General features: G+C 38.1%; 2 protein-coding genes across 2 annotated transcripts; both read left to right on the top strand.

Annotated features, from left to right (window-relative positions):
• The first annotated feature begins 104 nt into the window (after positions 1-104).
• fap (fibroblast activation protein, alpha) lies at positions 105-8,497 on the top strand. Its single transcript, XM_019255208.2, has 26 exons — positions 105-526; positions 675-756; positions 1,156-1,242; positions 1,334-1,428; positions 1,538-1,612; positions 1,711-1,763; positions 1,897-1,969; positions 2,220-2,340; positions 2,427-2,581; positions 2,742-2,839; positions 2,957-3,086; positions 3,227-3,265; positions 3,349-3,447; positions 3,556-3,626; positions 3,739-3,792; positions 4,031-4,155; positions 4,299-4,349; positions 4,985-5,083; positions 5,541-5,610; positions 5,694-5,888; positions 6,042-6,096; positions 6,184-6,283; positions 7,391-7,449; positions 7,544-7,616; positions 7,786-7,859; positions 8,049-8,497. Exons 1-26 carry the CDS (start codon positions 524-526, stop codon positions 8,148-8,150), a joined length of 2,238 nt encoding a protein of 745 aa, XP_019110753.2. The 5' UTR covers positions 105-523; the 3' UTR covers positions 8,151-8,497.
• A 580-nt stretch (positions 8,498-9,077) lies between these two features.
• gcgb (glucagon b) lies at positions 9,078-10,546 on the top strand. Its single transcript, XM_010732215.2, has 4 exons — positions 9,078-9,152; positions 9,273-9,378; positions 9,897-10,052; positions 10,192-10,546. The coding sequence occupies exons 2-4, from the start codon at positions 9,284-9,286 to the stop codon at positions 10,310-10,312; spliced, it is 372 nt and encodes a 123-aa protein (XP_010730517.1). The 5' UTR covers positions 9,078-9,152; positions 9,273-9,283; the 3' UTR covers positions 10,313-10,546.
• The last annotated feature ends 3,547 nt before the right edge of the window (positions 10,547-14,093 follow it).

The raw sequence follows: 14,093 nt of genomic DNA, 5'->3' as shown, positions 1-14,093 counted from the left end.
TTGTGTGATCACATTTCCTGCAAACATGCAGTGGAAAACAAAAGGCATTGTTATTATGGTGTATTATTATTATTAAGGTTGATTTTGGTGGAAAAAATGAAGAAGAAATGCCCCCAAATGTTGAAGTGAACTGGGAGGTAAAGCTCCAGCAGACTCTCCCTGCTTTCTTAGATTTGCTGAGTGAATAACTTGCGCCCTCGATGAATAAGCCACTTCCTAAATCTCAGCAAACTTGTGCGCCCTTGGAAAGTTGTGCAGCGCTGCTGACTTCAGGGAGGCATCTCTGTCTGCTGTCGGACTCCTCAGGAATGCAGCGGGGACGTGTGTGAAGTCTACTAAATTAGGACGGAGAAGTTACTTTGGAGAGGTTTCAGGGTTTGCTTGTTTTTTTTTTTGGTCTTTGGAGTGAGAGCATGTTAACCAGGCTGCTTATCCAAGAAGTCACTTTAAACTTGACATCATCGACCTTTCAGGATTATTAAAGACTCCAGAGCTTCAAGGCGACCCTCTCTTCTTCTGCATCATGGTCAGTAATCTATTTACCATCAACTCCAGGGGTGTAAAAGTTATGAAATAAATAAATAAATAACACATACTGTGGATTTCAGATGTTTTTTTGTTTGTTTGTTTTTATTTTTGCAACTTTTTTTTATGTCACTTTTTTTTTTTTACAGGGCTGCAGTAGGATGCTGTGGGGGGTGATAGGGGCGGCTGTCGTCATCACGTTAATAACAATCCCAGCGGTTTATTTCAGCGGTAAGTCAGACTATGTGTGCGCATTTCTGTCTGTGTCTGCGCTTCCTGCAGGAGTTCAGCGTGAAAATAACCGAAAGTCAGCCTGTGGAACATTTAAACTCTGAATCATGGATTATAATTTGAAACTTTGAGTCATTTCAAGTCAACTTTATATTGTTTTTCTTTATTTTTCTAGGCAGCTTTTATTGTTGTTCTGTCTTAATGCGTTGATTCAGTCCTAAACTCGTGCATGACGTGACAATGCCGATGATATGATTTAGAAGTTCCTCTTACGTGGATCATCAGTGTGATGGCACGCAGCTGAAAGTTTCAATCCTAATAGCGCCACCGCGTGACGCGAGCCTATAGGCAACAAGCTGTGGTGTCAAATCCACTAATACAGCCTGTGCATCATTTCAGAATCTGATGTTAAAAGACCATACACCTTTGAAGATTACTTCAATGACACCATCAGGTGGAGAGCCTACAATTTGTATTGGATATCAGGTACCACTCTTATTATACAGGTTGTTTTTTTGGGGCAGGATTATGTATGAATGTTCAATCCTGAGCTTTTTATTGTCTTTTCTATCTGCAGACAAAGAGTATCTGCACAAAGACAGAGATGGGAATGTCTTCCTCCACAATGCTGAAACAAGAGAGGAATCTCTCTATTTGAGCAATTCAACCTTTGTAATATACAGATATATATATATATATATTCAAATATGAACGTTGAACACAGTTTTTTCAATGCCGAATAATAACTCGTGTAATATTTTCATACTCGTTGTCGCTGTAGGCTCAAGTGGACGCCACAGATTACTTGCTGTCAGGTGATTATAAATACATCGCTTTTGAAAGCAATTATTCAAAGGTGAGAAACTGAATGTCTCTTTTATTTTTCTTTGAGCCATTCACTGTAAAGTAAAAACTGAAAATCTGAAAACAAATTTTGTGTTTGCAACACGACAGGTATGGAGACATTCATACTCAGCCTCTTACTCCATCTACGACAGGGAGCGTTCGTAAGTTGCCACATTTTATTGTCACAGTATCACTCATAAACTGCAAGATTTCAAGATTATGGACAGACATCTCAGACTAAAAGGGAGTGATTGACTTGGTACCACCCTAAATTATTTGAATTTTTCTTTCCAGAACATTTATTACGCCTGTGAATCTTCCAACCGTTGTGCAGTACTTTTCCTGGTCCCCAACAGGAAACAAATATGTAAGTTCACACCACGTTATCATGTTGTCTTCACATAATATTACAGCTACATCAACATCACTAGCTTTGCAATATGCCACTTTGGTGTGTGAGGAAACGTGGGTTGTGTTTTGCAAAATAAATATCAGTTCCTGCAAGACGTCTGCGGAAAGTGTGTGTTTGATGAAGCAGAGTTATAAATCTGACTACGGATTTGTAATTTAAAATGAAGAATCAAATAAAAAAACTATGACAAAGTTTCCTTTCTCAGGCTTACGTCTCAAAATTCAACATCTTTTTGAAATCCGATGTCAATGCTGAAGTTGTACAAGTGACCCACAATGGGAAAAAGGATGAGATCCTTAATGGTATCCCTGACTGGGCATATGAGGGTAAGTTCACTTTTATCCAGAGGTGTGCATCTGCGTCACTAAATGGAAGGTGGTTACAGATTTTTTTTTGTTTCTATCAATCTCAGAGGAAGTGTTTGCATCAAACGGGGCGATATGGTGGTCGTCAACTGGAAAATATTTGGCTTATGCAGAGTTTAATGATACAGAGGTGCAAAAAGTGGAGTTCTCTTGGTATGGGTCTGAGCAATATCCTCAAACAGTGTCTGTTCCATACCCAAAGGTAAGAAATGACTTTAGTATTACTTCATGTACTACAAATTATATGGCAGGTGTCTGTTCACATCTTCTACTTTCTTCTTCACACTCAAGAATGCTACATTTTATTGTATTTGTTGCAGCTTCACACTCAAGAATGCTACATTTTATTGTATTTGTTGCAGGCTGGATCAACCCTTACCAAGGTGAAACTGATTGTGGTTGATACCACGAATCCATCCCGCCGCACACAGGTGGTTCCTCCCGCTTCTGTTGCTTCTGGGTCTGTATTTTTTTTTTTTAGTTTAAAGCATGACTTAAATCAAACTGAGGCAAATACAATATCCTCATGTTCTGTCTCATGTGAAAACCTTGTCACTTTCTGTTGCCTTTTGCTCAGTGATCACATTTTGTGCTCGGTGACCTGGCCTACAGACGAACGCGTCGCTGTGCAGTGGCTCACAAGAAAACAGAATTATGTGATTGTACAGATCTATGACTTTGACGGAAGCAGCTGGAAAGAAAAACAGGTAGCTGTCACTTCTCTGGTTACTTATCTGGTCAGAAAATCACAAGCTGTTCTCAATTAGATCTCAAGGATTATGTATTAAATCCATAGTTATGAGAATAAATGCTAATTAACCGTGATAAATGTCCCTATTCTCTTTAGAAATTTGAGCAAACAAGCAAGACAGGCTGGGTCGGCCATGTAAGTTTCTAAAAAGGTACCACAATATATTGTTAATTGTCAATTAAGTGTTCATTTACAGTGAACAATCACCTTTTTTCCAGTATGTTCCCTTACCTCTATTCTTTGCTGAAGATAAACTCAGTTTCTACAAAGTGATGAGTGACTCTCAGGGCTACAAACACATACATTATGTGAAAGATGTAAGTATTTTTTCATTTATTATTATATTTATGTGAAATAAAATGCGCAGTGACTTTCATTATGTATTTGGTGTTGAGTGTTATTTTCACTAAGGGCATTTTGTTAAGGGCAAAGCAACACCTATTACCTCTGGCAAGTGGGAAGTCATCTTCATATCCAAATTAACAAAAGATGCCATGTGAGTGATGATACCGGAAAACTACATAGACATTTAAAGATATAATAGAAATATAACATAATTTAAAAGTAAATACATGCAAATCTGACATTTGTGAAATTCCTTTCAACAGATATTATGTGAGCAATGAGTACCAAGGAATACCCGTAAAGAGAAATCTTTACAAGTAAGGAATTCTTCTCATCTGGGTGACAGCTAAACTCATTTCTTTAGTTCTTTCTTTTATTTTTAGTTCATTTTTTTTAGAATTTTATATTCTATATTTTAGAATATTTTATACCCTAACCCTTATATGTATGTATTCACGAACCCCAGAGATCCTATAAACATTAACGATCCCCGGGGATCCATGAACTGGCATGAACTGAATGACATAAACGAGTTGCTGCTTGTGTGTTTATCAGGGTCATGATTGGAAGCACCCCTTCTGCTCCCGAGTGCCTCACCTGCAGCGTAAATAAGGACAGGTGTCAGTACAACTCTGCTTACTTGAGCTTTGACGCCTCTTTCTTCCGAATGAAGTGCGACGGTCAGTTACCCATCCACATTCACTCTTAAGCAATAAGTCATCCACGGTCCATTGAGTGTGGGGAGCATATGTGAACAATAATCACTTCACATAGATGTTGTATAATCATTTATTTCTGTATTTTCTATTTTTGTGTTTACCAGGACCTGGTTTTCCCCTTTACACACTTATGGACAACAGGGGCCCTGTACAAGGTCCGTATATGCAATCGCATCATTTTACGGTGTACAAATGCGCACAGATGCAATTTTATTGTTTTTTTTGTATGTATAATATTCTTGTGTACACTAGAAGAAGTTCTGTTCTTGTGATTTAAAAAAGAAACGACACAAATTCAGTTTTTTTTTTACGACACAGCCATCAGTTTTACAAACGTGTTATGGTGTAAGTTCTGCTCTTTAACAAACCCTCCTGAGTCTCCCTGCCTCGATCTCAAACTGTTTTTTGTTGTTATTGTTCATATTTTCACACATTAAGATGCTTGCAAAGTGTTATAAATATGTGAAAATGCACACTCGCAAGCCATACTAGGTGTTTTTTTGTTGTGGTGTCACGTAGCCAATGATAGCTGAATATTTGACGTTTTACAATGCAGACTGTGCATTTACATCCCTGTCATTTTCTTTGTAAGGACAATTCTCTATAGATTAGGCTATGTAATGGGCTATGACAAAAATACCTTGGTTCATGGGGGGCTGCAGGGAAAGGAAAGACCCGAGGCTGTTTACTATTTTGTATTTGCTGCAGGTCGGCCCCGCTGGATACACAAAATGTAGACAGGTTAAAGGTCATTTGGATTTTGATACATTCATTTCCATTCATTTTTTAGAGATCTCTGTACTTGAAGACAACAAAGCTCTGGAAAATATTCTGTCAGAATTCCAAATGCCAACAATGCAGTACGGCACACTGAGGGTTGCAGGATTTGGTGAGTTAATTCAAGATCCCCTTACCTTGACTGGTCTGAATAATAATCTGTGTCTGTTAAAGTTTTCCACACAAAGGAAAATATATGAATGAATATAAAAATATTTTTCATTTATTAATAAGTCTAACCCATGCACACGATGGTGATGTCACAAAATCTTGCTCGTGCGTACACGTGTTAACAGATTTAATGTGAACACAGAGACACAGATGAATGTGGAAAAAGTAAAACTCTGGACAAAGAGACATTCTGCACAGTGAAGACCAAACATCAAATTGAAGTAACAACAAGAAAAACACATTTTTTACACAAATTTATATCAATTAAATGAGGTTTTACTTTTAGGAAGTGACTTCAAACACAGAATTATATTTCTTTATCTTACTGTAGGGGCAGAAACAATCCTTTTTTATTATTGTTTTAATTTTATTATTATTATTATTATTTTTGCCAACAGATCTTTGGTATGAAATGATGTTACCACCAAATTTCAAGAAGTCTAGAAAATACCCTCTTCTTATTGACGTGTAAGTAAACAACACTCTAAATATAATCCAGTCAACATTTGTCAACGCTTGATGATATATGCTGCTGATGCTGATCCGTGCAGGTATGGTGGCCCCTGTAGTCAGCAGGTGGACTATCGTTTCAAGCTGAACTGGGGCACGTACCTCTCCAGTTCACATGGGATTATCGTTGCCAGCTTTGATGGACGGGGGAGTGGTTACCAAGGTGATGAAATAATGCATGCGATCTACAGGCGTCTTGGTACGTTTGAGGTGGAAGATCAGATAACAGCTGTGAGGTAAAGTGTGTCTGAACATACAATCACCTCTGTGATATGACATGCTCCCTACTGTATGAGAAGTTAATGTCTTATATTATAATAATGGTTAATATCTGGTTTGTGGGGACATTTAAATATATTTTAAGCTAATTAATGATTTCTGCGTTGTAGGAGATTCATTGACATGGGTTTTATTGACAAAGACAGAATAGCAATATGGGGCTGGGTAAGTTTTGTTTTTATTACATATTCACTGTAATATTTTTATTCAGTGTTGTTGCATTCACTAAATTCACTCTATTTTGATCTTCAGTCATACGGCGGTTACGTTACCTCAATGGCCTTGGGTGCTGGGACTGGACTCTTCAAGTGTGGAATAGCAGTTGCCCCAGTAGCCAAGTGGGAATATTATGGTGGGTGTACAGGCATAGTATTGTCAGTGTTGTAAGACTTGAGACAAGACCAAGACTTTGATGGGTTGACCCTGAGACAAGACCAAGACCAAGTCAGGACATAGACTAGTCAGTAAGTTCGCAAAATCTCTTTGAGTGAGGCCGTGTGGCATTGCAGAATTTACATACTGCTGTGTGTTTTCTTTTGAACTTTTTGTGGTTTATGATTATTTGTCATGTGATCTGTTATAAAATTCGGGCTGGCATCTCCTCGCACACAGCCACAGCTTCTTCTCCTGTTTCCCACATTCACTTTCTTGATGTGAAGAGAGGCTTTAGCAAAAATTTAAAATCAGAAATGAGTCAAGTTACTGGTTGCATTTGAAGTGGGAAGTTTTACACTTAAACACAGTAATTGTGTTAAGAAATCAGACAATGCACAGGTCATTTAGGGATGTCAACACAGTCTTGCCTGATCTTGAAATTTTAAGTACTCTTAGTAAAAATCCGGTTGATTCTGAAACAAGATCAAGACCTCTGAAACGTGGTCTTGAGACCAATCTTGAGTACCACAAACTGACTATAATACAAGTCCTCTGTTGATGTCATTTCCACAGTGTATTTAAAGGAGTACTCCACCAATTTAGCATTACACTTCTATGACATTGCCGCACTAACAATAGAGATAGTTTCTTTGTTTCTTTAAGTATCAAAATCGATGCAGCAGGCATATCATCTTTTTTTTTTCATGCATTCTTCTTTGTTATTAAACCCTGGTGTCTACATTACCGTCAATGCAACATGACCACCAACAGTTCAATCCCAAATTATTCAGGTGTGTTATGCTACATTTATGTAGCCACAAGTCTCTAGCCTTAAAGTAGAGATGAGGAGTTGGCTACACGTCTTTCTGACACAACACACACACATTCTTTTCTTTTTCAAACTTGTAGTCTTCAGCCACCGACCAACTTGAGGCAGATCTAGACACAGACACATCTAAATAGACTTTGCTTTGTAAAACTCCCCCTCTATACAAATCCCCATAAGCATGATTTATTTGGCGGGTTTTATATTATGTACAGTACTGCTCAGTTATGGTAATAACTCTTAAGTTTTCTTTTGCAGATGCAGTGTACACTGAACGCTACATGGGCACGCCCACAGAGAATTCAGACTCTTACAAAGTAAATATACAATAACCTTTTCAATATACTGCACATATCGGACTTGACACACACTATATGTTTTTAAAAGCAACATTTCTCTTTTATTTAACAGAATTCTTCGGTGACGGCCAGAGCAGAGAACTTCAAATCAGTAGGCTATCTATTGGTTCATGGCACAGCGGATGGTGGGTTTAGTCATTTCCTCCAGATACTCTTATTTCTTTCTGTTTTTGAGCATTTGGTTAAGTGAACCAGGTAATGCAATAAGCCTTGCACAAATGGGCTCCATTTGCCTGAATGGAATCTGAGATTTGACGATTGGTCACGTAGTGAACGTACTGTCTTTTCCTGCAGATAATGTCCATTTCCAGCAGGCAGCACAGATCTCCAAAGCTCTGGTGGACCAGCAAGTGGACTTTGAGGTCATGGTAAATATTGGCTCTGGGAAGTGGGACTAATATTGGCCTTGATGACGTTGATTTAATGAAAGTTTCAAAAGGGAAAAAAGATGCATTACATGTATATTGCCATACACAGTCTTAAATATTTATGATTTCTAATTTCTTTTGTCTGAATTTTAGAGTCTATGGTCTAATCTGATTCTGGTTTTATTTCAGTGGTACACTGACAGGGATCATCATCTCAGAGGATCAGCCGCCCGTCATATATACAGCCTCATGAGTCACTTCCTGCAGAAATGTCTCATCAATCCCAAATAGATGTGAAGAATGTGACCGCATTTAGAGTGAACATTACAATTTTTCCTAATTTGTAAATTGTTTTATCTCGTTGATATTCTAAAGAGTCATGTTGTAACTCTGTACATTTGTTGTTTGTTTTTTTTACGTGCAATGGATCCGACTGCTTGTACAAATGAGCATTTGTATTTTATGTGAGATGATGAAACATTTAAAACATACAAAAAAGCCATCGCATGCATTTATGGTTGAAAACATTTTTATGTGAATATGATAAACATACAATAGCTGAATTCCACTGCACTGATCTGTTGTGGGGTGTTTGTGCTGCAGTCATGTTCTAATGAAAGTGAAATAAACGTTGTTTTGAAACATCACAGTTTCTTTTCTCATTTAGTATAATGCATATTTAGTCCAGATGATATTTCCACACATCCTTACTGTATAAACATAAATAAAATCACAAAGTGCCTTATAAAAACATAATTCCCTCGAGTGTTAAAGCTTTATATAATATATTTTAATATTATAGTAGTAAAATATTGGACAATATTGTAAAAAATAAAATGGAAATATAGCTTTACTGTCTGTTTGTGCATGATTATTGTGCATAAATATTCAGAATAACTGACAGTTTTTGCTTCGTGACACTGAGTGGGTACCGGGTGCCAGTATTTATTTGTCAGGATAGAGGTCTTGTTTGATTCTAACACCTAAAGTGGTAGCTTTTACCTCTCAGATACTGCTGTTTTCTATGTGTGTGTGTGTGTGTGTGTGTGTTTTTAAACAAAGTCAAATACATTCAGTGGACTGAGACGGAAGCTGACTAATGGGTTGAGAGTAACAGAGGATATGCTGAGGTTTCTGTGACGGGGGGAGTCACCTGGGAGGATGCTCCTCGGCTCCTCTATATAAGACTGAGCACTTCAAGAGGGCACCATGAAACAGCTCCAGAAGCCAATAGAGAACCAGTCAAGGCACTTTACAATCTCGCTCTCGGACGCTCGACAGAAAGGAGCACAGGTGAGAATATCTGTACCTTCCTCCTGTCAAAGATCGAATGAATATTTACGTTTATTTTATTTCTCTCTCGTGCTGTATTGAAATATTCTCACTGTGTGTGTCTCTCTCTCTTTCTTTCAGAAGCTCAAACAATGACAAGCGCACACTCTTTGGCTGGACTCCTGCTCCTCATCATCATCCAAAGCAGCTGGCAGGTGCCTGACCAAGACACAGACCGAGACTCCATGTAAGATCACCTCTTTACACTTTGTATCATTCACGCTGGCCTAAAACTTCCTTAAGGACAGTGGAGAGGATCAGGCAGACACTATTCTGGGCTTAAGCATAATCATGCAAAATAATTTAGTTTATTCAAGGACTGAAATCTTTTGAAACTCTGAGTTTTGCAGCATAATAGCACAGAGAGTATGAGCTGTTTACATTAGGGGAAAAGGATGCACACAGAGCACATTTAATCTATGTTGTTTGAAATACGGAAAGCTCATTTTAACTTGTGTCATAGAGGATTTATCATGGTTAATGTATTGACATTTTAATGCTTAGATGTTCTAGTAATAATGTAGTTTCTCCTGTTGCTTGTTGGTGCAAATCTAAATTTCTAAAAGCATAGTGTAATCTTTTTCTTTCTTTTGAGTAAGGATCACATCATCAATCATGCAGGACAAAATTTACAGAAAAGATGATTATGAATTGAAATGGAAGAGATTGTTTCACCATCAGCTTAATTATTTCCATCATTTCTAGGCTACTGACTGAAAACTCCATGCTGACCGAACCCATTGAGCTCTCAAACATGAAGAGACATTCAGAGGGAACATTTTCCAACGACTACAGTAAATATCTGGAGACGAGAAGAGCACAAGACTTCGTCCAGTGGCTAAAGAACTCAAAAAGGAACGGGTGAGTGTGCCTTTGTTTTTAATGGATCTCTTCAACTTTAGTCTTAAGAACCATTGTTGTGTCTTTAAATCAAATCAAGCTCATCCCAAAATCATGTTTTATGTAACACTTACCGAGACTTTTTCATCCGTTTCTGCAGGAGTCTAATCAGACGCCATGCAGACGGTACCTACACCAGCGACGTGAGCTCCTACCTGCAGGACCAGGCAGCCAAGGAGTTTGTGACCTGGCTGAAGACTGGCCGAGGCAGAAGAGAGTAAACTCAACCAGAGTGCCCCTACAGCTCCCCCCGAATAATGCAACAATTCACACTGACTCTGTGCTATTATATGTTTCACAATCTGTGCTAGCCTTTTCTTCTTGGTTATGCTATTAAATTCCTCTCATAAGAAAGCTCTGCCGGCCTTCAGTGGTTGAAGGAAATGTTGTCAAAATGCAGAAAAGTTACAGAATGTTTGAAATGTGTCTCAATCATAAATGCTTTGTGAATTTTTTATCGAGTATTCACGTCATGATTCATTTTCTTTCTTTCAACTTCACTTCACATTTAGGCATCTTCATCTTCCCTCTCACATGAAATTGTAAGAACATGTTAGAATCACATCATTGATCTGATTTGCGACTACAAAAATGACATCTGTAGATAGTCTCGATTTTCTTATTATTCAGATAAAAGTCATATTTAGTTTTCAATAAAGAAATGTGTACAACCTATGAGTTCTCTCTTTAAGAAAATGAATCAGTTCTTGTAATACCTTGAAAGATGCACGATACATGAAGGTGATGTTTAGAGTTTACTGGCTAATGTCTGCAAAGAAAAGAATTTAAATAGGTGATCATTTCAATCAATAGCAGTTCACAAAACATACTCCACATAATCGATTGATAATTGAGAATAGATTAGATAAATCCAGCATTATGGTTAACTGTAACTTTGGAGAAAGATACTGCTGGTTTTCTGTCATGTGCTCCTAATTATATGACGGCCGAACAAAATAAAATAAAATAAACGACGACACCCTCCAGGGAGAAATATGCTGTGGGCTTTCTACCAGGTAACAGCGTGATGTGTGCCACTTTGTCAGCTGTTCACTGGAGAGAGATTTCTGACAGCACGCCAAGGAGGGTTATGCTAAACGAAAGAACGTGAAATCACGTCAATCAACTCGGACTCATTGGGAACAATGACTGGGTCGACACTCCCGAGTTCCTCCTGGCACTGAGACAAAACTTAATTGACATGAGCCAGCAGCTTGCCATGCTTTGGGATGTGCCACCTCTCTAAGCTGTCATCTGTAGCACATCAAACCATCTGTTGATTACAAAAACCTCTGCCCACTTCCGTCTATTTGCAGGCCAACTCTCTGAGGGTTATAAATTGGACATTTATGCTTAGCAGCACTGATAATGGATGTTTCTATCATGTCACCCGCACCCGCCTAATCATTTGACAGTTCATCTGATGTGATTTGAGCCTAAATAATTCCCTTTGAGTCTCGGGGGATACAGTGAAAGAATCTGTAGAAATGTTAAACATCTTTCGATAACACTGTATATATTATAAGGGTACAAAAACATGCTTAATTAATGCATAGCTATCGCGTGATTCAGGATGATTAAATGCATACATTAGGGATGCATTAATAATTTGTGTTGTTCACTTCACTATGACACAGTGAGGACAGAAAAACAGCCAACCTGCTCTCCATGCAGGACTTCCCCAGCAGCGATGCTGAGGGGGCTGCAGTACTGTTTATTAATATTATGTCTATAACCTTATTTGAACCCCCTGATTAAGGCAAGACATGTTGGATCTATCACACATGAGCACTTTGAGGTGTTTTAGGTGTTTTTAGGTAACCGCAATTACTGGCATGTACAGTGACAGTAATTGTACAACAGGACGTGTGATTTGGTTATAGATCTGAGTAATGTGATATAGCTAGTAAATAACGTTTTAAAGATTTAAAAGCACACAGTCTCATTTACAGTCTCATATGAACGGTTACATCTCTGATTAAATAAGCTTCAGTAGATCTGTAGTATTTTTGTGTATATAGTGGTAAATTGGATATCTTATAGGTGTATATTGTTAAAGTTTTTTTTTTTTCTTGAGATGTTACTATCCAACCTCTATAGTGTTCAAATGTTGTTCTTGCTATCACTTACTATCTAACTTACAGTTTGGGAGCTGCTCTAACAAACACAATTTCCCTGCAGGGGATTAATAAAGTATTTCTGATTCATGTTTGCTGTCTTCTTGTGAATGCCACACAGCATTTATCAAGTTTTTCTCAGCGTCCCTGGACAGGAAACCATGGACACAACCAGTTCCAACTTCTCCCCTCTGGTAGGCGCTATAGAGCTCTGCACACCAGAACACTCAAGACAGTTTCTGTTATAAAAATTAGGATTATACTGGGTTGCAGATGTTTTAACTCATATAGAGAGTGTGTGTACCCATCGTTTTCCTGTCTCGTCCATGGCTTTCCTTAGTTTAGCCTTGATTGTACCTTTCGCTCTTTCCACTAGACAGCCCATTTTTTAAAAATGTATAAGAACCAACTGTTAGAGCTCCTCAGGGAGCTTTTTCTCTGTAAGCCCTCTTGTGTGTTGCACTGTTAAACGCTCCTTCTTGTACAAGAATAATAAATTCAACTTAAACTTTGATACTTTGAATCCAGTCTTCCTTATTCAAGGGTTCTTCTTTAAAAATTCTCGTAAGTTTCTTTATACGAAATCATGCTGGTGAACAGTTAAATAAGTCACCTATCCTCGAGACAGGCTTCATAGGGTGGTTTATATTATTTTATGTTATGCAATCCATCGTTAATTTAGTTCATAAAGACATTAAAAAGGATTCAAGGGTAGGAAATAAACATGGATGCAGGGAGAAGACCTGCAGCTCCATGATTCATGGACATAGTTCTAAGTTTATGTTTACTTATCTTTACTCAGCTCCAATTCCTCGCATGTGTGCACGTTTAGCCAGTGATGCTGATGTTTTAATGAATAACAGAATGTTAACTCAATCAAATTACCCGGACTCCAGTTACATAGAAAAGACTGATGTGTTTGTTTAGACACTCTGAAAACAAAACAGTTTCTGTTCAAGCTCAGTTAGAGTATCAAACTGGCAGCCAGATGCAAACATTTACATGCTGCTGCAGTCTTTGTTTATGTCACATTTACGAGCTAAAGAATGGAAGACGGGGGAGAATGTTGAGCTGAGACCAAACATTTCTAGGAGAATGGGCAGACATGTTTAAAGTCCATTAAACCCTAGAACACTAACGTCACACAATTCTTCGTCGTGTGATTTTCATTGTGACGCTGCTGTCTGAGTTCATGCATACGTAGGTCCTTGGGTAGCTTCAGGCTGCTCACTGATGTCATTAATGGTATATCTGTTTCCCTCCTCCCATCTATGGTTTTTTCAAGAGGCGTTAGTGATAGAGAGTGCCATTTTTTGTCTATCTCCCCCATTGTTGTCAGTGATGCAGGAAGACTATGCCTTCACCAGACAAGGCTCACATGTCCCAGGAATGTGTGGACCAAAGAACAAGTTCCCAGCTCCATTATTTTTTTTTGTTTGGAAATTTCTCATTAAGGATTACCTGATTTTTACCCATGGTACCTTTTTTTTATTTTTTATTTTATATGATATTGTATATTGGGAAATTAAAGAAGAGTACTACAATTTGGCATACAGTGTTGTACTTTTACATAAATTGATGAAAACTGTATTTTATCCAGGATATTATATCAGGTAAATATACCCGACATTAGTGATGGTGTTACATTTAATGTGTTGGAAAATAGCTGCTGGAAACACGTGAAAAGATTTTGAACGATATATTACTAAAATGTGGAGTTAGAGGTTAAAACAGTTTTTCACCAGTTTTCAGTCCAGGATTTTCTGGGCGGTCCTAAAAGATGGCTCGATGACACGCTGAGGCCACCCTGAGCATACCTCCTGCACACGGACTTCACAGGAGATCACCATTACTCACCAGTAATCTGGTTGACCTGTCATGTCAT

This window comes from Larimichthys crocea, chromosome XVIII (assembly GCF_000972845.2).
Source record: "Larimichthys crocea isolate SSNF chromosome XVIII, L_crocea_2.0, whole genome shotgun sequence".
Classification (NCBI taxonomy): domain Eukaryota; kingdom Metazoa; phylum Chordata; class Actinopteri; family Sciaenidae; genus Larimichthys; species Larimichthys crocea.
The sequence above is the reverse complement of the archived record's forward strand: the minus strand, read 5'-3'. Positions and strand labels throughout refer to the sequence as shown.